The sequence below is a fragment of the Ovis aries genome, chromosome 2 (assembly GCF_016772045.2).
Source record: "Ovis aries strain OAR_USU_Benz2616 breed Rambouillet chromosome 2, ARS-UI_Ramb_v3.0, whole genome shotgun sequence".
NCBI lineage: Eukaryota > Metazoa > Chordata > Mammalia > Artiodactyla > Bovidae > Ovis > Ovis aries.
In genome coordinates, this window is record NC_056055.1 from 29688637 (window position 1) to 29712645 (window position 24009).

The 24009-nt window shown below is 37.8% G+C and overlaps 1 protein-coding gene across 1 annotated transcript in view; it reads right to left on the reverse strand.

Moving 5' to 3' along the window:
• The window catches only part of HABP4 (hyaluronan binding protein 4), a 36975-nt gene that overhangs the window by 4335 nt on the left and 8631 nt on the right, over positions 1 to 24009 (reverse strand). The window contains exons 3-6 of the mRNA XM_004005238.5: positions 19893 to 20054; positions 19612 to 19680; positions 17337 to 17420; positions 2861 to 3032 (exon numbers count right to left, since the gene is read on the reverse strand). Coding sequence (XP_004005287.2) covers positions 2861 to 3032; positions 17337 to 17420; positions 19612 to 19680; positions 19893 to 20054 — 487 coding nt within the window. The remainder of the gene's footprint in view (positions 1 to 2860; positions 3033 to 17336; positions 17421 to 19611; positions 19681 to 19892; positions 20055 to 24009) is intronic.

Here is a 24009-nt window from a genome sequence, read left to right on the forward strand (position 1 = left end):
CTCAATAGTTACCTGCTTTATACACAGTAGTGTCATAGTCTTAATTCAAGCATTTTTGAACTTACTTCAAGTCAGACCAAATTTCTATCAGTTTAGTAGGTTCAGATGTAAGATTTAACATGACTAACAGAAATCCTATAAATGTTGCATATCTAAGTGTATTTTGCTGAGACTGAAAAGTTTTAGTTCCTGCCTTTTGTTTTGTTCACAAATGCTACTTTGATAAATAAGGAAAATTCACCTTCCTAGAAAAGAACTTGATGGAGAAACTGCTCTCAACATGGGTACTGACTGTACAAATACCATATGTCAAAAACAGGATGATTTACAGTAAATAATTTTGACTCAAAATATATGGAAAGAGTAACAACAGTATGATTATCTAAGGGTTGCTACCAAGGCTGAATAAAGAACTCAGGCTGCTTTTTAAAAACCGCCTTAGTTAAAATTCTTTGAGAATATACATTTTATTGTATGGGGCCTTCCCTTGTAGTAGCTCAGATGGTAAAGAAACAGCCTGCAATTCAGGAGAGCTGGGTTCAATTTCTGGGTTGGGAAAATCCCCTGGAGAAGGAAATGGCAACCTTCTCCAGTATTCTTGCCGGGAGAATCCCATGGACAGGGGAACCTGGCAGGCTACAGGCCATGGGATCACAAGAGTCAGACATGAATCAAGAGGTCAAATTAGTTTTGTCTCTTGATAAAACAGTATTAATAAACCTTCAAATTTGATTTGGTTTCAATTCCTAACAACGAATGAAACTTCTCACTTGTAAGTAAAATATAAACCTACAGAGAAATATGAACCTGCAGAAAATAGGCCAATGATTACGGATGAGAATCTCCAAAGTGTTATACGGTTAAACATCCATTTGCTTGTCCAGCAAATGGAATCAAATCTCCCAGAGCACGTATTTCCCTTTTGGCCATATGTTTACTCCAGGCTTCATGTTTAACATTTGTGTCCTTAGACAGATGTACTCTTGAAGCTAAAAAGATGAAGGAAAGAACAATTCAGGAACACTTGCACTCTGACAACAAGATAAACACACAAAAAATGTAACAGGCAAAATAATAAACTACTGCCTGATTTAGAAAACAGTTGGCTATCCAGGCACCTCAGCAGAGACACAGCTTCCCAGTAAGAAGGCACAGCTTGCAGGGGAAGTTGAGTGAGCAAATTGCCAGGCCAAAGTGCTTTAAGGGCCCGCTCTACTCATAGGTTACTGTTAGGTCTTAACTTTGGCAAGAACAGAGCTCCAAGGAAACAAGAGGTATTATTCTAGTGCTTTTGTTCTCTTTAGTGTATCCAGAACAAAGTAGTGACACCACGATTTGGCTTCTGTCTCTTTAAGAACAATTCCTGGCTGAAATCATCAATGCTGTAAGGTTAATAAGTACCAAAGATGTGTGCCTTACTGAGACCAAGCTCCATGACTCAGCTAACCCAGTTGCTTCAAAGATTCCAGGAGACCTCTCTTAGAAGCCAGCAAAGATGAATCTGGTGTGGATTAAGAAGAACAGCTTCTATTTTTACTTAACATGTCAGCTGCACATTTCAAATCCTGACAGCACAATTGTTTTAGGCAAAACTTTATTTACAAAAAAAGTAAGTGGATAGGGAAAAAAAAAACCCAACCCAACTAGCTGATAGACTTGTAAAAAGACCTCACAGAGCTTTTTGAGAGAATAAGGCTCTGGCCTTGTATGTGTACAAAAAGCCTTTTCTAGAGGAACAGCTCAAACCACAGACTCCTGGAATTTGGACTGATGGAAAGAGGAGGTAGGAAGGAATCCAGTATCATAAATGATCCCCTAGAGAAACTATTCATAAAAAGAATATAACTAACCAAAATGTAAATGGGAACACAGACAAATCTACATAGTATAAAACTCCTGATTTTCAAATGGAAAATCAAGGAATAACATCAAGCAGAGAGGAAGAGTGCTCACCACCATCATTGACACAGAGACTGGTATCAAGATAAATAGCTGTGACTGAATGATACTAACTCTAAATTTTAAAATTACAATGCGTCAGTGTACCCTCCCTTAAGTTTAGGAATGCAAATAGAATGTGGTTAAATAACTCTCTGACCATCCTTATCAATATATGCTGTAAGATATTTTCAAAGCTGAAGCCGCCAACAAGTAGGTGAACACAAACCATGTAAAATCAGATCTTAAGAATGAGTTAGCAATCCCAAATGGATAGCTGGCCATGCTAGCAGTGCCTGTCCTGGGGGAGGGACTTCAGGGGTCCTCTGGCGAATTTCTGCAGAGGGAGCAAAGCTACTGCAAAATCACAAGAAAGGATTCACCCAACTCTGACTGGTTTAAAGTGATCAACTAGCTTCAGTTAAACACGCTTATTAAGAATTAGAACTGTGAAAAATAACATTGAATCACTTTTCTGTACACCTGAAACTATAAAAATACTGTAAATCAACTATACTTGAATTTAAAAAAAAGAATCATAACTGAAGCTAATTTAATCACGACAATGCCTAGTAGTTATCCTATGAAATGGCATCATTCAGGGAAACATTCTGGATCTCTCTTTTGACACCAAATTGAAATGCAACTAAAACACACAGTGTAAGCACAGTCTTCACACAGTTCTGGAGTGAGCAGAAAATGTGCTCACTATAACTGCTTTGGATCAAGTATTAATGGGTCAATTTTTTTTTTCATTTAATAAAAATATAGTAAAATTAGGCATGCATGGTTACTCTTAGGTTGAAACAGACACATCTGATTACTATAATGTTGAAACTAGAATGTCAGCTACTAATGTTCCATTTCATTTTCAATAAGGTAACAATGAAGATTACCTCTAGATATAAAACATCATGCTTACATCATCTCTATATTTAGACTTGTGTATCACCACTGCTTTGGAAGGGACAGTAGACTCAGGTTTCCGGATGTTAAATTCAGGCTTTGGTCTGGTCTGTTCTTGAAGATTTTTCCACTCATCTAGGGTCATCTCTTGAACTTGAGTTTCTTCTTCTATCTCCAACTCAGGAACTCTAAAAAGAAGTATAATCATAAAGAATAATTTTTGATAGGTCTGAAATGTCTATTTTATGAAAGAGGAAGTCATACCCATTAGTTTAATGTACTTTCACAGAACTCCATCTCAGATTTAAATAAGGTAAGAAAATCTTTGAACCATAAGCTTCCTTATTTTCATAATTTTATGCCATCACTCCCAATTGAAGATACTCCCTGTCTGTGTTCAAAGCAGTCTTTGAAAAATGGGAATATAACCATCCCAGTGACATTAATATTATACTCACCACCAAGCATTCCCTTCCCATATGGCATTACATACAAAATGAGATAATTGTAGAAACAAATGGGAGAAGCTATTGAGACAAAACATATATAGAGAACCATGAACAGAGGTTATAAACACAAATGCATTCTTTTGTAAATGTCATCCTTAAATTCATGAATTCTTAAAAAAGACAGACATATATAACAATGAAACAAAATTTAATGTCTAGAAATAAGCCCTCATATTTATGAACAATTGATTTTTTTGACCAGGGTGCCAAAAACCATTATTTTACACGTGGATATTAAGTTTTCCCAGCAACAGTTGTTGAAAAGTTATTTCTCCTTTGAATTAAGTTGAACTTCTACCTCATACCATAAGTATAGGAGCCAAAAGTATAAAACTCTTCGAAGAAAATATAGGCATAAAACCTTGGATTAGGCAATGGCTTCCTAGACACAACACTGAAAGCATAAGCATCAAAAGAAAAAGCAGATAAACTGGACATCACCAAAACTGAAAACCTGCATGCTGTAAAAGGATACCATCAAGAAAGTGAAAGGATAACTCACAGAATGGGAGAAAATATTTGCAAACCATTTATCTGATAAAGGACTTAGATCTAGAATACAAAAAGGATGCTTACAACTCAATATAAATAAATGACACAACTAAAAAAAGTGCAAACGTCAAAACAATGAATGTACACTTATTTTTGCACATTTCACAATATGTAAATTCTATATCAGTTTAGGTGGTAGGAATAGGTATGTTTGCAAATTTTCACACATGCAATGTTGGAAAAATACTAATATGAAAATATATCCCAGCAACTTCCCTGGTGGTCCAGAGGATAAGGCTCCATGCTCCCTATGCAAGTGGCCTGGGGTTCAATCCCTGGTCAGGGAACTAGAGCCCACATGCTGCAACTAAGAGTTCACATGCTGTGATGAAGATAAAAGATCTGGTGTACAGCAACTACGACCCGGCACAGTCAAGTAAATAAATATTTAAAATGAAGACATATCCCAAATATACACTGGCAAAAATATAAAACGATATTAAATTTTGTAATCTCAAATACTGGAAATGACCCAAAATCATCCAGAGAAAATCTTAGTGGAAAAATTATAGACATCAAACATGAATACTAAGCAGCTAAAAAAGAATCAGAAATACATATATTGCTATGGGGCACCTCCTGGATATACTGATAAAACAGCAAGGTAGAATATATGTTTCCATTCACCTAAGGAATACAACATACAAATATATATATACAGATTTTTAAAATAAAATCATAATATACACCAGGGAAAGAACAGGGATATATGCTAACTGGAAAATATCATGTCTTAACAGATTATACTTTGGAAACATGTAAATATTTTGTATAATCATAAAACAGATTTAAATTCAAGATCTAAAATTTGGGAACAAGATTAATCAAATTAACCTAATTGTTTACCACACTGGCGAAAAAAGCATCAGAAAAAAGCTATTTAAAGTGCCTTGAAATATAAATTTGATTTTTCATCTCTATATATAACTTTTTAATAATCATGTTACTGAAGATAGTGTTGGTAATGTTATGAATATTTGTCGTGTGTGTAGCAAATGATAGTACAATGTTACTGACAACTGGGATTTTCAGCATGGAAGAAAAAGAAAAACAAATGTAAGAAAGTTTAGCTAAAATCTTATACTCCTAAATTTCAAATGAAAATAATGAATAAACTCATAATATATTTTATCATAAAAATGTTTGTGTATATGTGTACCTTCTCAGCTCATCCACTTAAATGTACTAGAAACAGTTAAGAATCTAGTAGTAGTAAGTAACCCCAGTGCCTAGATTATGGTTTCTAAATACCATAATCTATCTTTTAAGTTTATTTTATGGAAGTACAGTTAATTTACAACAAACAGTAAACTGATTCAGTTATATATAGTTATACACTCTTCTTCATATTCTTTTCCATTATGGTTTATCACAGGATATTGAATTCCGTGCTATATAGTAGAACCTTGTTATTTATCCATTCTATGTAAAATAGTTCATATCTACTAATTCCAAACTCCATCCGATCTACTCTTCCCCAACACCCACTCCCCCTTGGCAATCACAAGTCTGTTCTCCATGTCTGTGAGTCTGCTTCTGTGTCATAGATAAGTTCACTGGTATCATATTTTAGATTCCACGTGTAAGTGTTACCATACTGTTCTAAATACCATATTCTATTAAAGGACTCTGGCTCCCTGGAAAAGTGACTCAGTATAAGGCGTGAACTACAGATGATGAGTCATAAACATGTCTTTCCAGAGAGCAAGCAAGCTATCCAAGATTACTGAATGTGTGTCAGAAGCATCAAGGATCAACTTGAAGAGGCTCCCTTCAGTCAAAACATGGATCAGTTTAAGTACCAATAAGCATAAAATCTCAGTGGACTAAAACACATCAGATATGTTTAAATCTCTAAGTTCATAACAACACTTAAAAAAAGTCACTGGCACCTTAGAAAGATATGAGGGAGCCAACTCATTCTGAAAATGAGTAAAAGTGAAATATTTTTTATTATCCTTCATTTCCTTAACAAACTTACACCTCACTGTAATCAACTAGTTCTAGGTATAACTTTTCCTTTATAGATCATCCCAGCTACTTAAAATAAAGAAAGAATGATAGAATTAGACTATCACTAATTTGCAGGCCTAATAAATCAATGGATAAAGGAAATGATAAGCAGTAGCCTTTCATAAACTTTGCAACAATCTTACCAAAAAGTTGAGCCTGAATTTGATCAAACCTCTGCCTCTCACTATTAGTATTAAGAAAAAATTTTAAAAATATGAATAACAGAGAAACATGTTCTACTACTCTATAATGCCATGCTGGATTTGGCTTGCACTAAATTTGTATGCAGGTCAGGAAGCAATAGTTAGAACTGGACATGGAACAACACACTGGTTCCAAATAGGAAAAGGAGTACGTCAAGGCTGTATATTGTCACCCTGCTTATTTAATTTATATGCAGAGTACATCATGAGAAACGCTGGGCTGGAAGAAGCACAAACTGGAATCAAGATTGCCGGGAGAAATATCAATAACCTCAGATATGCAGATGACACCACCCTTATGGCAGAAAGTAAAGAAGAACTAATGAGCTTCTTGATGAAAGTGAAAGAGGAGAATGGAAAAAGTTGGCTTAAAGCTCAACATTCAGAAAACGAAGATCATGGCATCTGGTCCCATCACTTCATGGGAAATAGATGGGGAAACAGTGGAAACAGTGTCAGACTTTATTTTGGGGGGCTCCAAAATCACTGCAGATGGTGACTGCAGCCATGAAATTCAAAGACGCTTACTCCTAGGAAGAAAAGTGATGACCAACCTAGATAGCATATTCAAAAGCAGAGACATTACTTTGCCAACAAAGGTCCATCTAGTCAAGGCTATGGTTTTTCCTGTGGTCATGTATGGATGTGAGAGTTGGACTGTGAAGAAACCTGAGTGCCGAAGAATTGATGCTTTTGAACTGTGGTGTTGGAGAAGACTCTTGAGAGTCCCTTGGACTGCAAGGAGATCCAACCAGTCCATTCTGAAGGAGATCAGCCCTGGGATTTCTTTTGGAAGGAATGATGCTAAAGCCGAAACTCCAATACTTTGGCCACCTCATGCGAAGAGTTGATTCATTGGAAAAGACTCTGATGCTGGGAGGGATTGGGGGCAGGAGGAGAAGAGGACGACAGAGGATGAGATGGCTGGATGGCATCACTAACTCAATGAACGTGAGTCTGAGTGAACTCCAGGAGTTAGTGATGGACAGGGAGGCCTGGCGTGCTGCAATTCATGGGGTTGCAAAGAGCTGGACACAACTGAGCAACTGAACTGAACTGAACTGAACTGAAGTAATAACAGCCAATATTTTTTTCAGGAATTTTGTGATTTGGCAGTTAAATACAGTTGTTAAAAATTAACTTATAGAGAGAAGAACTATAATTCTGCAGCCTTCAAAATGAAAACCACAATCACAGAAAGTTAAACAAAAATTAAAAGGCCGAGGGTTATGTCCCAGATGAAGGAACAAGATAAAACCTCAGAAAAAAAAAAAAAAAGCTACGGAAAGGTGAAGATAGGCAACCTTCCAGAAAAAGGATTCAGAATAATGATACTGAAGATGATCCAGGATCTTGGGGGCAGGGGGCTGGGAAATGGAGAAGATGCAAGAAATATTTAACAAACACCCAGAAGAACTAAAGAACATATGAACAGAGATGAATAGTACACTGGAAGGAATCAGTAACAGGATAACTGAGACAGAAAAATGGATAAGTGACCTATAAGACAGAATGGTGAAAATCACTGCTGTGGAACAAAATGTAGATAAAAGAATGAGAAGAAATGAAGACAGTCCAAGAGACCTGTGGGATAACATTAAATGCACCAACACTTGCATTATAGGGGTCCCAGGAGGAAAAGAGAGAAAGGGCCCAAGTAAACACTGGAAGAAATAATAGTTAAAAACTTACCCAACATGGAAAAGGAAATAGTCAACCATGTCCAGGAAGCACAGAGAGTCCCGGGAAGGATAAACCCAAGGAGGAACACACTGGGACACACAGTAATCAAACTGACAAAAATTAGAGACAAAATACTAAAAGCAACAAGGGAAAACCGATAAATAACGTAACATACAAGGGAACTCCCAGAAGGTTATTGGCTGATTTCTGAACACAAACTCTGCAAGCGAGAAGGGAATGGCACGAAATATTTAAAGTGATGAAAGAGAACCTACAAACAAGAATACTCTCCACAGTGAGGCTCTCATTCAGATTTGACAGAGAAATAAAAAGACTTTTCAACAAGCAAAAGTTAAGATAATTCAGCACCACCAAACCAGCTTTATAACAAATGCTAAAGGAACTTCTCTATGTAGGAAACAACAAAAGGAAAAGACCTAAAGAAACATACTCAAAACAATTTTAAAAATGGTAATAGGAACATACATATTGATAACTAATGCAATTATTGATTAATCAAAATAATGAAATGCACCAACCAAAAGACATAGACTGGTTGGGTAGATTCAAAAACAAGACCCATATATATGCTGTCTATAGGAGATCCACCTCAGACCTGGGGACACATACGGACTTAAAGTAAGAGGATGGGAGAAGGTATTCCACACAAACAGAAATCAAAAGAAAGCTGGAGTAGCAATACTCATATCAGACAAAATGGATTTTAAAACAAAGACTTGTTACAAGAGACAAAAGAGGAGGACTGCTACATAATGATCAAAGGGACAATCCAAGAAAATATAATAATTCTAATTATATATGCACCCCAAAACAAAGGAACACCTTAATATGTAAGGCAAATACTAACAACCATAAAAGGATAAATTGACAATAATACAATAATTTTTTTAAAACTACAGTAATAATGGGGGACTTTAACACCCCACTTCCATCAATGGACAGATCATCCAGACAGAAAATTAATAAGGAAACACAGGCCTTAAATGACACATTAGACCAGATGGACTTAATTGATATTTATAAAGCATTCTATCCCAAATAGCAGATTACACAAGTGCACATGGAACATTCTACAGGATGGACCATATGCTGGGGAACAAGATGGCCTTGATAAATTTAAGAAAATTGAAACCATATCAACCAATTTTTCTGATCATGATGCTATGAGATTAGAAATAAACTACAAGAAATAACTATAAAAAACAGAAACATATGGCAGCTAAACAATATGCTACTAAACAACCAATGGATTACTGAAGAAATCAAAGAGAAAATTAAAAAAAAATACAGACAAATGAAAATGAAAGTTCAATGGTCCAAACAAGAAGAATGGTCAAGAAACAAGAAAAATCTCAACTAAACAACTTAACCGTACACCTAAAATAACTAGAGAAAGAAGAACCAAACAAAACCTAAAGTCAGTAGAAGAAACTATAAATATCAAAGCAGAAATAAATGAAACAGAGACAAAGAAAACAACTGCAAAGATCAATGAAACTAAAAGCCAGTTCTTCACTTTAGATAAGTTTGACTTAATTGATATTTATAGAGCATCCCATCCAAAAGCAGCAGACTACACATTCTTCTCAAGTGCACGTGGAACCTTCTCCAGGACTGACCACATGCTGGGCCACAAGGTGAGCCTTGGTAAATTTAAGAAAATAGAAACCATATTAAGCATCTTTTCTGATCACAATGAAAGGAGATTAGAAATAAACTACAAGAAAAAGACTCTAAAAAACCCAAACACGCGGCAGCTAAACAATATGCTACTAAACCATCACTGGATCATTGATGAAATCAAAGAGATATACATGAAAATGTATATCCACAGAAATGTTTACAGAAGCTTTATTTATAATAGCAAAAACTGTAAGTCATCTAAATGATCCATCATCAGGTAGATAGTTAAGCAAATATTGGTCTATCTGTAAAGTGGATAAATAGGAGGAAACTGTTGACACATTTAACAACCTGGATGCATCTTAAAATATGCATGCTTAGTAAATAATATAGACAAAAAAAGAATACAAAAAGAATACACGCTGTATGATCCCATTCATATAAAATTATAGCAATTGCAAACTAATGACAAAAATGTAGGTCACTGGTTGCCTAAGGAGAAGGGGCAGGAGGGAGGGATTACAAAGGGATACAAAGAAACTTTCTGGACTGACAGATGTGCTCATTACTTTGATTGTTTGAAACCTGTAAAACTATATATACTAGATATGTGCTGTTTACCGAATTCAGATTATACCTCAGTAACGTTGTTTTACTAATAAAAATATATTAAAAACATACCCATTAAAATGTATATTTCAATATTAATTCAAACAAATAAGTTGTTTTAAGAAAAGATTTTAAGATAATCAGGGAAACTCAGAAACTGACTAGATATTTAATGAGATTAAGGGATTGCTTAAAAATTTTAGATGAGATAATGATATTCCAGTTATTTTCTTTATTCTGAAACATTTTTGGATGATATGTAATATATCCTGGGAGTAGAAGAAGTGGGTAGAGAAATCTATGAAACAAGAACGACCATGATTTGGTAACAATTCAATTTCAATTACTTACTTGGAGTTTCAGTATACATTTTTTTCTATAACTTTTAACAAAAAGAGCTAAAAACAAAGAAATATTAAGGAGTCATGAGGGGTTTTGTAGCCTATTTGTGACAGAATTAAGAAATATGTGGGGCTGGTGCACGGGGATGACCCAGAGAGATGTTATGGGGAGGGAGGTGAGAAGGGGGTTCATATTTGGGAACGCATGTACACCCGTGGTGGATTCATGTCAATGTATGGCAAAACCAATACAGTATTGTAAAGTAAAATAAAGTAAAAATAAAAATTAAAAAATATATAATTTAAGAAAATTTAAAAAAAAAGAAATTTGTGGAACTGGATGCTACAAATTTGAGGATTCTTTCGTAACTAAGATAATCTAATAGAAGTTAATAAATTCCAAAAAATTCAGTGAGAATGGATTCTGTCATTTTAGCAAAGACTAAACATGTGGAGTCCACATTTGGCTCAGAGGGTAAAGCGTCTGCCTACAATGCAGGAGACTCGGATTCAATCCCAGGGTCAGGAAGATGCCCTGGAGAAGGAAATGGCACCCCACTCCAGTACGCTTGCCTAGAAAATCCCAGGGACGGAGGAGCCTGGTAGGCTACAGTCCATGGGGTTGCAAAGAGTCGGACACAACTGAGCGACTTCACTGCACTTCACTTTAGCAAAGACTGGATATTCAACAAGAGATACAGCTAATTCTGTTTCAGGAAGGACTAATGCAAGTATATTTCTAAGTTATAAAAGCATCATACTGCTATCAGTCTAAAGTCAACAACCCTTTTTTTGAATAATTCAAATACATTATAATAAATACATTTTTGAATAATTCAAATATATTTATAATAAATATTTATATTTATTTTATATTTTGGCTTATGACAGAAAAATTTTGGAGAGAATTTTCCATCAAAAGTGCTTATAAACATAAGGTGTCAAATGTATGACCTGCGAACAATGCTATATGTAAAATTGATAATAATACATTTTATTTCTAAATGAGTGAAATTACAAAAGAAATAGAAAGCTGTTTTACCAACAGTTACCTTTATGTAGAAATAAATGGGTAATAATGCTAACATTCACTGCATGTTTACTAGGTGCCAGATGCTCTTCAAAGTGCTTTACATTAATTTGCCTGTGATAATTAATCCCACAAGTTCGATAAAATTAATAGCTCCATTTTACAGGTAAGAAAATCAAGAAGGGAGATCATACAGCTAACAAATAGCTAACAAGTTTCACATGCAATCATTCTATCTCCAAAGCCCACATTCAGCCTCTATGCTATGTAGGGAATAAGAGGGCAGAAAAAATGCTTAGATGGAAGACAGTTGAGATTCGGACAGAGAAAGCATACAAATCTTCAATACAAATGTCAAAACCTCCATTCAGGCAGTTATCTTTTCACCTGGATATGTCAATCAAGGAAAAGTGGGTTCTAGACATAAAACTTTACTCAGTGAATACCTGACTGGAGCACATGGATCTAATCTAACATGTAAATAATACCACCTACTTCCTTCCAAAGCACTGAAAGGGAAGAGAATTTCATGATAACCTTTGAGTTCCTTATAAATTTGCTATAAAAATTTTTAAAGAGATATAGTCCTGCATTAAGAAAACTCAGTACATAATGATATTCATTGTCTAAGCAAATATGCTTGGAAACAAAGTACAAGATAATTCATTGCAGATATTTTTTAATAATGCTTCCTCACCATTCTCTTCTCATGGTTAATAATTTTTAAGGAAGGAAGGCAGTTGTTGATCCATATTACTGAACAGGGAAATCCTCAGTGATCCTGGTAGCTCTTTCCCTGCTTACAGAACCACCTTCTCCGATTTGCAGTTCTTAATAGCAAGTTAATCTAAATGGCATTCTTAACCTTTCCTACCACTCAGTATAGGGCTTCTCAGGTGGTTCAGTGGTAAAGAATCCACCTGTCAATGCAAGAGACGCAAGTTTGACCTCTGGGTCGGGAAGATCCCCTGGAGAAGGAAATTACAACCCACACTAGTATTCCTGCCTGGAAAATTCCATGGACAGAGGAGCCTGGCAGGCTACCCACGGAGTCTCAATGAGTCGGACACAACAGAGCACGCCCGTGCCACTCAGTACAGTTAAGAATATGAGTGTTTGTGCTACAAGACCTGGTTCAAATTCTGGCTCTGCTGCCTACAAAAAATAAGTTGTCTAACCTATATGTCTCAGCATTAGAATAATTAACAGTACCTTCTCCTTCACAAGCAGCAAAAGATTAAGTGAGTTAAACCATAGAAGCACTTAGAGCAGTTGCTGGCATACAAAAAATGCTCGGTAAATGTTCAATTTATTCTTAAAGCAAAACACAGTTAGTTGTCACAGGTATCCTTGGACATTAGCACACCACAATACAAGAAACATATAATACTTCTGTAATGAATCAAGGAAGGAAGGAAGGTCATAACACATATAATTGTCAACAAAATGTGTCCAATTTGAGGAAAATCTATGCACTCTGGGTCATAGGTTTGAGCATATGTGAGGGTACATTAAATTTACCAACTAAGCGGCACAGTAGTAAAGAATCTGCCTGCTAATGCAGGAGACCCCAAGAGATGCAGGTTTGATTCCTGGGTCGGGAAGATCCCCTGGAATAGGAAATGGCACTACACTCCAGTGTCCTTGCCTGTAAAATTCCAAGGGCAGAGAAGCAGAAGCAGAAATCTACAGTCCACGGGGTGCAAAGATTCAGACGCAACTGAGCACAGCGGTAAATATGAAACCAAGAGTCTCACTGAATATACATTCTGGCTTGATCAATATCCAGACAAAGCTGAGACCAGAGCGCATCTCCATCCTAAGATGTATTTACAAGCCTCATTTTGAAACTATAAAAAACTGTAACTGTATTATTAGAAATGTTAGTAGTAATAATTTTAAAATTTGACAAGGCAGTGCAGAAACATGAATTTCTCAGTGTGCTCAGCAACTAGAGCACAGCTGCTGTGCACTGCAGCTCCTGCAAATCTAAATGGATGCTCACTGTCCACCATGGTCAGCAGAGAGAGAGAGATTTGCTGACTAGCTCCACCAGGATATCGCAGACAAAGAGACTGCCACCAGAATCATTAAGTATTTATTTTGTCTTTCAGAATAACTGATTTAATTGAAAGATTTTATCTAACACTATGAATGCTAGAATACCTCAATTAATTCTAAAGGTTATAATTATGCTATAATTTATTATCATTCTGCCTTATATTATCTGAACTTGTATAAATGGTTTACTGGCTCAAAAAGGATCCAATTTTTCTGAGGGTATCTAGTTAACTCACTTCTTAACATTCATATACACTGTTGATCTATTTCTTTGGTGAACTCGCTGTCTAAATTTTCATATTAACTATTAATCTATTTCTTTAATTAAATATACTTCTTAGTTGTTTTGAATAGTAAATTAACAGCTTTCACAATCATCAATCATTGCAGCACTTTACTCTTGTAACAAGTAACAATAATAATAGTAGATATTTATATAGCTGGCCCCACTCTACTTGAAACTCATGCACACCTAATCAACCCTTCTGACAGCCTTCAGAGGTAGGTGCTATTACTATTCTCATTTTACAGATGGAAAGAACTGAGGCACAGAAAGATGAAATAACTTGCCCAAACTAGTAAATGGCAGGCTAGGATTTGAACCCAGAACACTGGCTCAGAGTCTCTGCTCTTAACCACTGGACACCCTGCCTCTTCACAGCGGAAGGATGAGTAAGAAGAGTTAAATAAATAGGTGAAGGGGCTGTAGAGGAGAAGTATAGAAAAACAAGAAAACAGCATTTGTGAAAGCTTTTTGGCAGGTATGTCTTAGGAGCTAGAGAAAGGTGCTTGCAAACAAGAAAAAGGGCCATGTGGTAAACATGTGGAGAAGGCATAGGCGTGTTGAACTAGAGGGCTCTTTGGGGGTCAGACCACACAGGACTGCGCAGGTCAGGGCAAGGGACAGAAAAAGGACAGGAAGCCACTGGGGGTAGGGTCTTAGTGGGAGCATGCCGATCAGAATGGCAGTGTGAAAGCCACTTTGGGGTGGAACAGGTTGATAGAAGCTGAGAATACAGGGAGCCCCCTTGGGAGCTCTGGTGAGAGAACAGACAGCAGTAGCTGAGACTAAGATGGTGAGTGGAGATGGTAGATATAAAAAGGTACAAATCCTCAGGGTAGAGTGACAGGTTGGATTCTGGAAAGACAGCAGGTCAAGAAGAAGGAAATCTCAAGAATGACTCCTAGGTTTCTGGTTTATGCAACTGGATAAGTGCTGATGCTGTTCTGAAAGACAGAAACACCGAATGCGAATGGGGGCTTCCCTGGTGGCACAGACGGTAAAAAATCTGCCTGCAATGCGGGAGAGCTGGGTTCAATCCCTGGGTTGGGAAGATGCCCTGCAGGAGGGCATGGCAACCCACTCCAGTATTCTTGCCTGGAGAATGCCCATGGACAGAGCAGCCGGGCAGGCTACAGTACATGGGGTTGCAAAGAGTCAAACACGACTGAGTGATTAAGCACACACTGAAGATGGGGCCTGTGGACCTTAGTTCTGGCCAGTGGGCATGAGGAGCATTTGGGATGTCGATGGGGAGGTGTCCAGGAGACAGATGGACACACGGGCCTAGAATCCATATTGAAGGTTGGAGCCAGAGGTATATGTTCCGGAGTCAGGAGATAAATGACAATTCAAGCTGCAGGAGTGCATGAGACCTTATAAACAGACATTAGACACATAGAAGAGGGTCTAAGGCAGAGCCCTGAAGAACTCAACATTTTAAAAGAGCAGAAAGACAAGGCTAAGCCTGCAAGGGAAGAACTGATGGTTGTGGTTAAGTGGAAATCAACACAGGCATACCTTGTTTTATTGTGCTTCATAGAGTCTGCCTTTTTTGTTTGTTTTTCCCAAAATTTTCTTTTTTAAAAAAACCTTCTATTTTTTTAAATTGAAGGATAATGCTTTACAATATTGTGTTGGCCTCTGCCATACATCAGCATGAATCAGCCACAGGTATATATATGTTCCCTCCCTCCTGAATCCCCCTCCCATCTCCCATGCCATCTCACCCCTCTAAGTTGTCACAGAGCACTGGGTTGAGCTCCCAGATGCTGCCTTTTTAACATATTAAATATCTGTGGCAGCCCAGGCTAGCAGCACTATTTTCTCAATATATTTGCTCACTTGATGTCTCTGCGTCTTTGGTAATTCTCGAAATATTTCAAACTTTTCATTACTATTATATTTGTCATGATAATCTGTGATCTAAGATCCACAGACATTACTAATGTAGTTATTTTGGAATCCACCAATTGCACCCACACAAGACAATGAACATAGTGAGTAACTGCTATACGTGATTCTGACTGCTCCACTAACTGGTCTTTCCATCTCTCTCCTGGTGCCTCCCTATTCCCTGAGACACAGTAATATTGAAATTAAGCCAACTAATAACCCTATAATGGCCTCAAAGTGTTCAAATGAAGAGTCAATCAATATGGCAAGCTTCATTGTTGTCTTATTTTAAGAAACTGCGTAGTCACCCCAACCTTCAACAACCACCACCCCCATCAGTCACCAGCAACAACATCAAGGCAAGACCCTCCACCAGCAAAAAGATTATAACTCACTGAAGACACCAATGATGGCATCTTTTAGCAATAAAGTATTTTTAACTTAAGGTATGCACATTGGTTTTTTTAAGACACAATGCTATTGTACACTTAATAGACTACGCTATAGTGTAAACATGATTTTTACATGCACTGGGAAACCAAAAACCATTATGTGACTCACTTTATTGTGATATGAGCTTTAATGAGGTGGTTTGGAATCAAACTCACAATATCTCTGAGGTATGCTTGTAAAGTCAAACGTTCTGAGAGATCAAGAAAGTTGTAGACTGAAATATGTTAGGTCTGGAGACATGTGGTGACTGTTTCAAAAGAAGTGAGGATGAAATGAAGGGGAAGTAAAGGGGAAGAAATGAGGAAAGAGTGCACACAACCCCGAAAAGGAAGGTGAATGAGAATGTAGGGGCAACGAGAGGCTTAAAACAAGAGAGACGTAGCACATATAAAATGCTGATTGGAAGACCAGATTTGGGGGGAAGAAAGTGAGTATGTCTAAAAAGGAAAGAGCTAACTGAGATTTCAGTGAAGTCAGAAGGAAATACGAACCAAAGGCTGAAGAGGTTGGTGGAGAGATGGCACCTCTATTTTACCTTGAGGAAAGAAGCCCAGGAGACTGTAAATTTCCCATCTGCTGGCTTCTGATTTCTCTGTGACATAGGAAGCAAAGTTGTACTCAGAAAATAAAAGAGGAGGTGTGAGTGTGGGAAGAAGGAGAAAGTGGGAAGCAATGTCAGGGCTTTGAAGGGACATAAGAACTGAATTGGTCATTGTAGTGGGTGAGGGGGAAGAGTGAATCCAAGAAATGGGCATTGCTGGGCAGTGTTGAGGGCTCATTTCAAAATGGATCAGGAATTTACAGGAGTTCCCACCAGCCTGCTGAGGGACTTGCAGTACTCAGCCTGTGGGTGCAAGTAGAGAGATGGCAGATGGCTATCAGTGGTCTAGGAGGTGGATTCTGCTAGCAAGGTACTCATAGATCCCAAGGGCAAGGGTGCTAGAGATGGACTAAGGAACTAAGCTCCATGAAGAAAAGAGGGAAGGAGGGACCAGAAGAAAATAAAAGGACAAAACATGGGGGTACTGATGAGAGAGAGACCAGTTACAGTACAGGCTGCTGGTGATTTGAATTAAGTAGTTTGATTATTCATTAACACATTAAGATCAATCATCTGTGATATGACTAAAGGCTGAGCTTCCTGTTCTATGAAGACTTCTAATAAATCTTTAAGAAAAAGACCAACAACCCAATGGGGAAAATGAATGAAATACCCACTTAGCTGGAGATTCATCCTCCAGGGGGCCCAGGGACTCCTCCACCACTGTGGTCTCTTCCATGGGGGCAGTCGGGTCCGTGTCACTGCAAAGCGACAAGAACCAGTCTAGTCAAACAAATCTGTTTACATCAATGCCCTTCTATATTCAAGACAGAAAAACACACACTTCAATGCCCTTTCTTCCTCAAGGAATTAGTATGTACATACAAGTAACCCACATCAAAATAAAAAGAGAAAAAAATGCTCTTAATTGCTAATCCATATAAATAATTTCCAAAAATATAAAAAGTATTCGACAAATACAAGTTTTTATTGATGGACTAAAATTAAAAACATATTGGAAAGGACCAGAACAACTATTCAAATCTGTTATTATCCTGCTGCTGCTGCTGCTAGGTCACTTCAGTCGTGTCCGACTCTGTGCGACTCCAGAGATGGCAGCCCACCAGGCTCCCCCGTCCCTGGGATTCTCCAGGCAAGAACACTGGAGTGGGTTGCCATTTCCTTCTCTAATGCATGAAAGTAAAAAGTGAAAGTGAAGTCGTTTAGTCATGTCTGACTCTTAGTGACCCCATGGACTGCAGCCCACCAGGCTCCTCCATCCATGGGATTTTCCAGGCAAGAGTACTGGAGTGGGGTGCCATAGCCTTCTCCAATACAATCTTATTATCCTAGGAAATTCCAAATATTAACAGGGACCATAAAAATTCTCAACATGTAAATCCTAAATGACTTATAATAGATGAGAATATGCCATATCAAACTTTAAAAAATGGCAAGAAAGTAGAAACATTCCCTATAAAAGAATGCGTAGGATTACCAAAAGCTGGTGATACCAGAAAAATAAGGCTTTGAAACATTAATTTATATACCATCACATCTAAATATACAATCTACAGATTAGAAATTAGAGCACAATGAAAAACAATTTGAATTTTAATTGCATAAGCTTAATTTTTATGTTGATATTAATCCTATATGAATATTGCTTTTTAAAAAAGTATTAGCAAAAGAAATTTCATTCTCATGAAACTCAGAGGGGCCTGGCGGATTACAGTCCATGGGGTCACAAAGAACTGAACATGACTGAGTGACTCGGCACATGACTGGACTATATCATGGTGGCAAATCAAAATCTCAATGTATTAAATAAGAATTTAAAGTCTTATGCTACAAAAACCCATTCAATTACAGATTATTATCACCTAAGAGCTTTGACTTTGTCCAATCCAAAATAAGTGCCATGGGGTATGTGTCATTTTAACACTGGGACAGACCAGCTACTAGGAGCACATTTTGGTCTCTTCCAAGGCCAATACTTACCTCTTAGAGTAAGTAATCATTTAGAGCCAAAATGATTTTAAATTGAAATGCAAACTGAAATGAGGTGGTATTAAGTAAGGTGGTAAATCAGATGATTCAGAAGGTACTTGCATATTTTGAAAAATGTATTATCACAGTAAAACAAAACAAAATGAAAAGATCTGTAAACATTTAACAAGTTTCTTTTCAAGGACAACACAAACATGCAGTGGCAGTGAATCTGACTTTACATTTGCTCTTATCATATACATTTATTTTTAAGGATAAAAATTTAAGAAAAATAAGTGTATGTAAAAAACTTAAATTCTTCAAAAGAAGAAATGTGGAAGTCTTGATCTCCTCAAGCCTTCAAATTTGTGTAAAGTCTGCCCTATAACACATCCTGGAGCAACTCATTCCTCATATTTCCCTGCAGCCCTGAAATGACGGAAACAGCAGAACCAAGGACCTCCCCTAAATAGCAAAACTGGTTCAAATCTGAGATACCATAAAACCTCAGAGAAATGCCAGATTTGAACCTCAGGTGAAACCTGTCATTGAGCTTGGATCTTCAAATAATTTTATAAGATCAAGATGCAATACACATAAAAATTTGCAAAGTCACAGAGAAATAAAGTATAGAATATCCAGGAATTTTAAAAAAGCAATCTGACGCATAGGTAAATATACAGCGCCATGTGCTTGGGATATCAACAAATATACAAATTTGCTTGGCTAAAATAAGACAAAAGAATTTTGAAAGTGGTTTCAACTCTAACTACAACATAGCAAACCTGTTTTAAAAAGTTATCTCATGAAACAAAAGCTTAAATTCAATTTCTACATAAAGCACACAAATATAAAGATACCACAAGCATACCACAGAGGACATAATCTTCAAGACAGGAGAATAAAGGTCCAGATATTTCCACTTAATTGCAGGTTCACAGAAGATACATATTTGCACCATACCTGGTATCTCTACCTGATCCCCAGGTGCGAACTCCATATCCACCCATGTTGTCTTCAGTTCTGATTGCTCTAGAAAAAGAAAGAATATTCCCTTAAACTAGAAACTAGTCTCCAGTCAATCTCCAAATTAGTAAAGTTGATCAGAAAAGCTGCCCCAGGATCAGCTCCCTCAGGAATAACTGCATACTAATACAAAGTCAACTAAATATTAAGACATACAGATTCACACCATATATTACATCGAGATCTTAAAGAGAAAATAGCATTACAAAGAAACTTACATTTTATCATTCCCACCGTATCTCTCAAATTCTCGTTTCCCTCTCTGGTCAAAACCGTCAAAAGCTCTGTTCCCAGGGCCACCTCTGCCTCTGCTTCGCATGCCCCCTCTTGGGCCTCCACGTCCTCTCAGTGGTCTGTCTCGATCAAACCTGTCAATTGGTCTAGGAAGAAATGCGTACCATAAAAAGTGGTGAACTGAATTAAAGAGCTAAGGCTTTTTTTTTTTTTTTTGAGGAAAAAAAATTTTAGAAGTTCATTATGGCTATAGTATGTTGGAAAGAACTTGTGGCTCGAATAATAAATTAATGGTTAAATTTTACTGAAAACATACCACCTTTGACACAGTTGTGTGCTCTTGGCATGCAGTTTATTAATTATAACTAGTGCCCACAGATGAGGAAAATAGCTGAAGATGATGTCCTTGTTGTTAAATCCAGTAGCCACTTCTGTCTCTAGGTCATTTGACCCCTATGCATCATTTGATACTGCCAACCACTAGTTTTCCTCTGCTCTTTCTGGTTTCCCTTTCCCTGTTTGTCCTTAAAAAGTTCTTTTTGCAATAGGTAACATCCAAACATACACAAGGTACTCATCCTGCTTCTTGGGCACCCAATTCGACTTCTCAGAGCCAGGCACTGCAGTCACATATAAAGAAAGGTTCCACACTTTGTCTTTTTAAGGAACGTGTCTTGGATACCTTTCTTCTGGATACCCACCCATTTGTCTTTAAGAATATCAGCATTCCAGCCTCCCCACTGCTGCATGCACCATCCTCATCTCTATGCTATTGATATGTGACCCCTTCATGTGCCCCTGTATCTCTCATTTGGGGATCTCTGATTTTCGGTCATAAAGACAGTTACTTCTTGGACATTTCTCCATGTCACCTCATGTCCCTGAAGATACATGACCAACACTAACCAAGGGCTTAGTGTTGTGCTCCCCCTGTGGTCCCTAACTCACATCACAGAAGTATCCAAGCAAAGAATCTGCCTTTTCTCTTCCCCTGCCACAACCCCTGGGTCCAGGGCCTGACTGTGCGCTTCTCCTCACTGCTCTCTGCTACCATCTGGTCACGGTCACTCTTTATGGGGACTTGTTTCTCCTCCACCAGACCCAAAGCTTCTGCAGGAAGAATCTCATCTTTTTCATTGTTAAACCTTAGTTTAATAAGATAAATTATGTATTGTTTAATTTGTCAAGACTTTGAAAAACATTGAAAGCAACAAATTATTGAAATCTAGTGACATTAGTGGCTCAAACACCGGAACTGGAGATGTATTTCAGGGCTGAAAATGTTACATTAAAAAGCAACTATAGATCGTGGATAAAAACACACAAAATTCACAATTCTCCTTACTCAAAAAGATGAAAAAATACAGAAGCACTGATCATTAACTTTATGCCAGTCTCTTTCAAGAAACATCACCTTAAATCAGTTTCCCAAGTTGGCTTTTTCTGTCTCCCACCTCCTCGGACCAAAACCAAAATTTTAAATGGAGACTGTTGTAGAATATGATTCCACATTACAGTAAACATCTAAAGCAGAGTTCTAAAACAGTAATAAATGAAAAGTAACACAGTAAGTTCTTAACCGGAAAGCTGGACAGGGCCATAAAAGGCATCTACCTAAAAACTGAGAGGAAATGAAGCATAAAAGCATATGTGGAAAATAATGCCAGCAGTAAAAATTAGATTTAAATGTACATGAAATCTAGCTGAGATACTGATAAAATAACAAATTCATTAAAAATATGATAGTAACTGAAACTGGTCCCCAAAACAGCTTTGTGGTCTGGTTTATTTTAATCCCTTAAATAATTTTTTTTTATCCCACAGGTTTACCCCACCTCTACCCCACCTCCCAGTTAAAAATATTCTCAAGTGCTTCCTTACAATTCCCTTCTTATAAAAGATATCCTCTATTTCTTTATAGGTTGGTAAGCATTGAGGAATCCTCGACTCCACTTAGGAAGCTTTATTGTGACATACAAGCAAAAAGAAAACAATATTGCACTGGGCCAACCATCCCATCCCACTTTTCAGTTCCATTCAGTTCAATCACTCAGTCGTGTCCGACTCTTTGCGACCCCAAAGACCGCAGCATGCCAGGCCTCCCTGTCCACCAACTGCTGAAGTTTACCCAAATTCATGTCAATTGAGTCAGTGATGCCATCCAGCCATCTCATCCTCTGTCGTCCCCTTCTCCTCCTGCCCTCAATCTTTCCCAGCATCAGGGAAAGCATCTTTTCAAATGAGTCAGCTCTTCTCATCAGGTGGCCAAAGTATTGGAGTTTCAGCTTCAACATCAGTCCTTCCAAAGAACACTCAGGACTGATCTCCTTTAGGATGGACTAGTTAGATCTCCTCGCAGTCCAAGGGATTCTCAAGCGTATTTTCCAACACCACAGTTCAAAAGCACCACTTCTTCAACGCTCAGCTTTCTTTATAGTCCAACTCTCACACCCATACATGACTACTGGAAAAACCACAGCCTTCACTAGACGGACCTTTGTCAGCAAAGTAATGTCTCTGCTTTTTAATATGCTGTCTAGGTTGGTCATAACTTTCCTTCTAAGGAGTAAGTGTCTTTTAATTTCATGGCTGCAGTCACCATCTGCAGTGATTTTGGAGCCAAAAAACATAAAGGCTCCCACTGTTTCCAGTTTCCCCATCTATTACATCCCTGTAATCTACTCTCTTACTGTAGTCCTAATAAGTAGACATGGGTACAGGTTTTACAGGTAAAGGGAATGAAGTTCATGGAGGGAGGAATTGGGAGTTAATGTTTAATGGGTATAACTTGGGAAGATGAAAAGTTTTCTGGAGGTGGCTAGTGGTGATGGTTGCACAACAATCAGAATGTATTTAATGCCACTGCACTGTACACTAAACATGCGACGCATCATCATGTGTGCCTGTTCAGTCGTGTCCAACTCTTTGTGACCCCATGGACTGTAGCCTACCAGGCTCCTCTGTCCATGCGATTTTCCAGGCAAGAATACTGGAGTGGGTTGCCATTTCCTACTCCAAAGGATCTTTCTGACCCAGGGATTGAACCTGCATCTCTTGCATCTCCCCCATTGGCAGGCAGATTCTTTATCATTTTACTACAAGTTTTAAGGCTCCAGGAGTTGGTGATGGACAGGGAAGCCTGGCATGCTGTAGTCCATGGGGTCGCAAAGAGTCGGACATGAATGAGCAACTGAACTGAACTAAACAAGTTTTAAAAATTCTTTCTGGTGAGGAAGAAAAAAAAAATGTAGACTTCTGAGTAAGTGATTCTTTTAGAACTGGAGCTGACCTTAAATGACCAGAAGTAAACTGCAGAAAGAGCCAAAGAAAGAATCAAACTGTATGGAGTCAGAATAATTATCCAGACTAATTTCCTAACAGTCTGATCTAAGAGTTTACTTAAGAGTTCCTCATTTGTACCACTTCACACTAGTCAGAATGGCTGCGATCCAAAAATCTGCAAGCAATAAATGCTGGAGAGGGTGTGGAGAAAAGGGAACCCTCCTACGCTGTTGGTGGGAATGCAAACTAGTACAGCCACTATGGAGAACAGTGTGGAGATTCCTTAAAAAACTGTAAATAGAAATACCTTATGACCCAGCAATCCCACTGCTGGGCATACACACCGAGGAAACCAGAACTGAAAGAGACACATGTACCCCAATGTTCATCGCAGCACTGTTTATAATAGCCAGGACATGGAAACAACCTAGATGTCCATCAGCAGATGAATGGATAAGAAAGCTGTGGTACATATACACAATGGAGTATTACTCAGCCGTTAAAAAGAATTCATTTGAATCAGTTCTGATGAGATGGATGAAACTGGAGCCGATTATACAGAATGAAGTAAGCCAGAAAGAAAAACACCAATACAGTATACTAACACATATATATGGAATTTAGAAAGATGGCAATGACGACCCTGTATGCAAGACAGCGAAAGAGACACAGATGTGTATAACGGACTTTTGGACTCAGAGGGAGAGGGAGAGGGTGGGATGATTTGGGAGAATGGCATTCTAACATGTATACTATCATGTAAGAATTGAATCGCCAGTCTATGTCTGACGCAGGATACAGCATGCTTGGGGCTGGTGC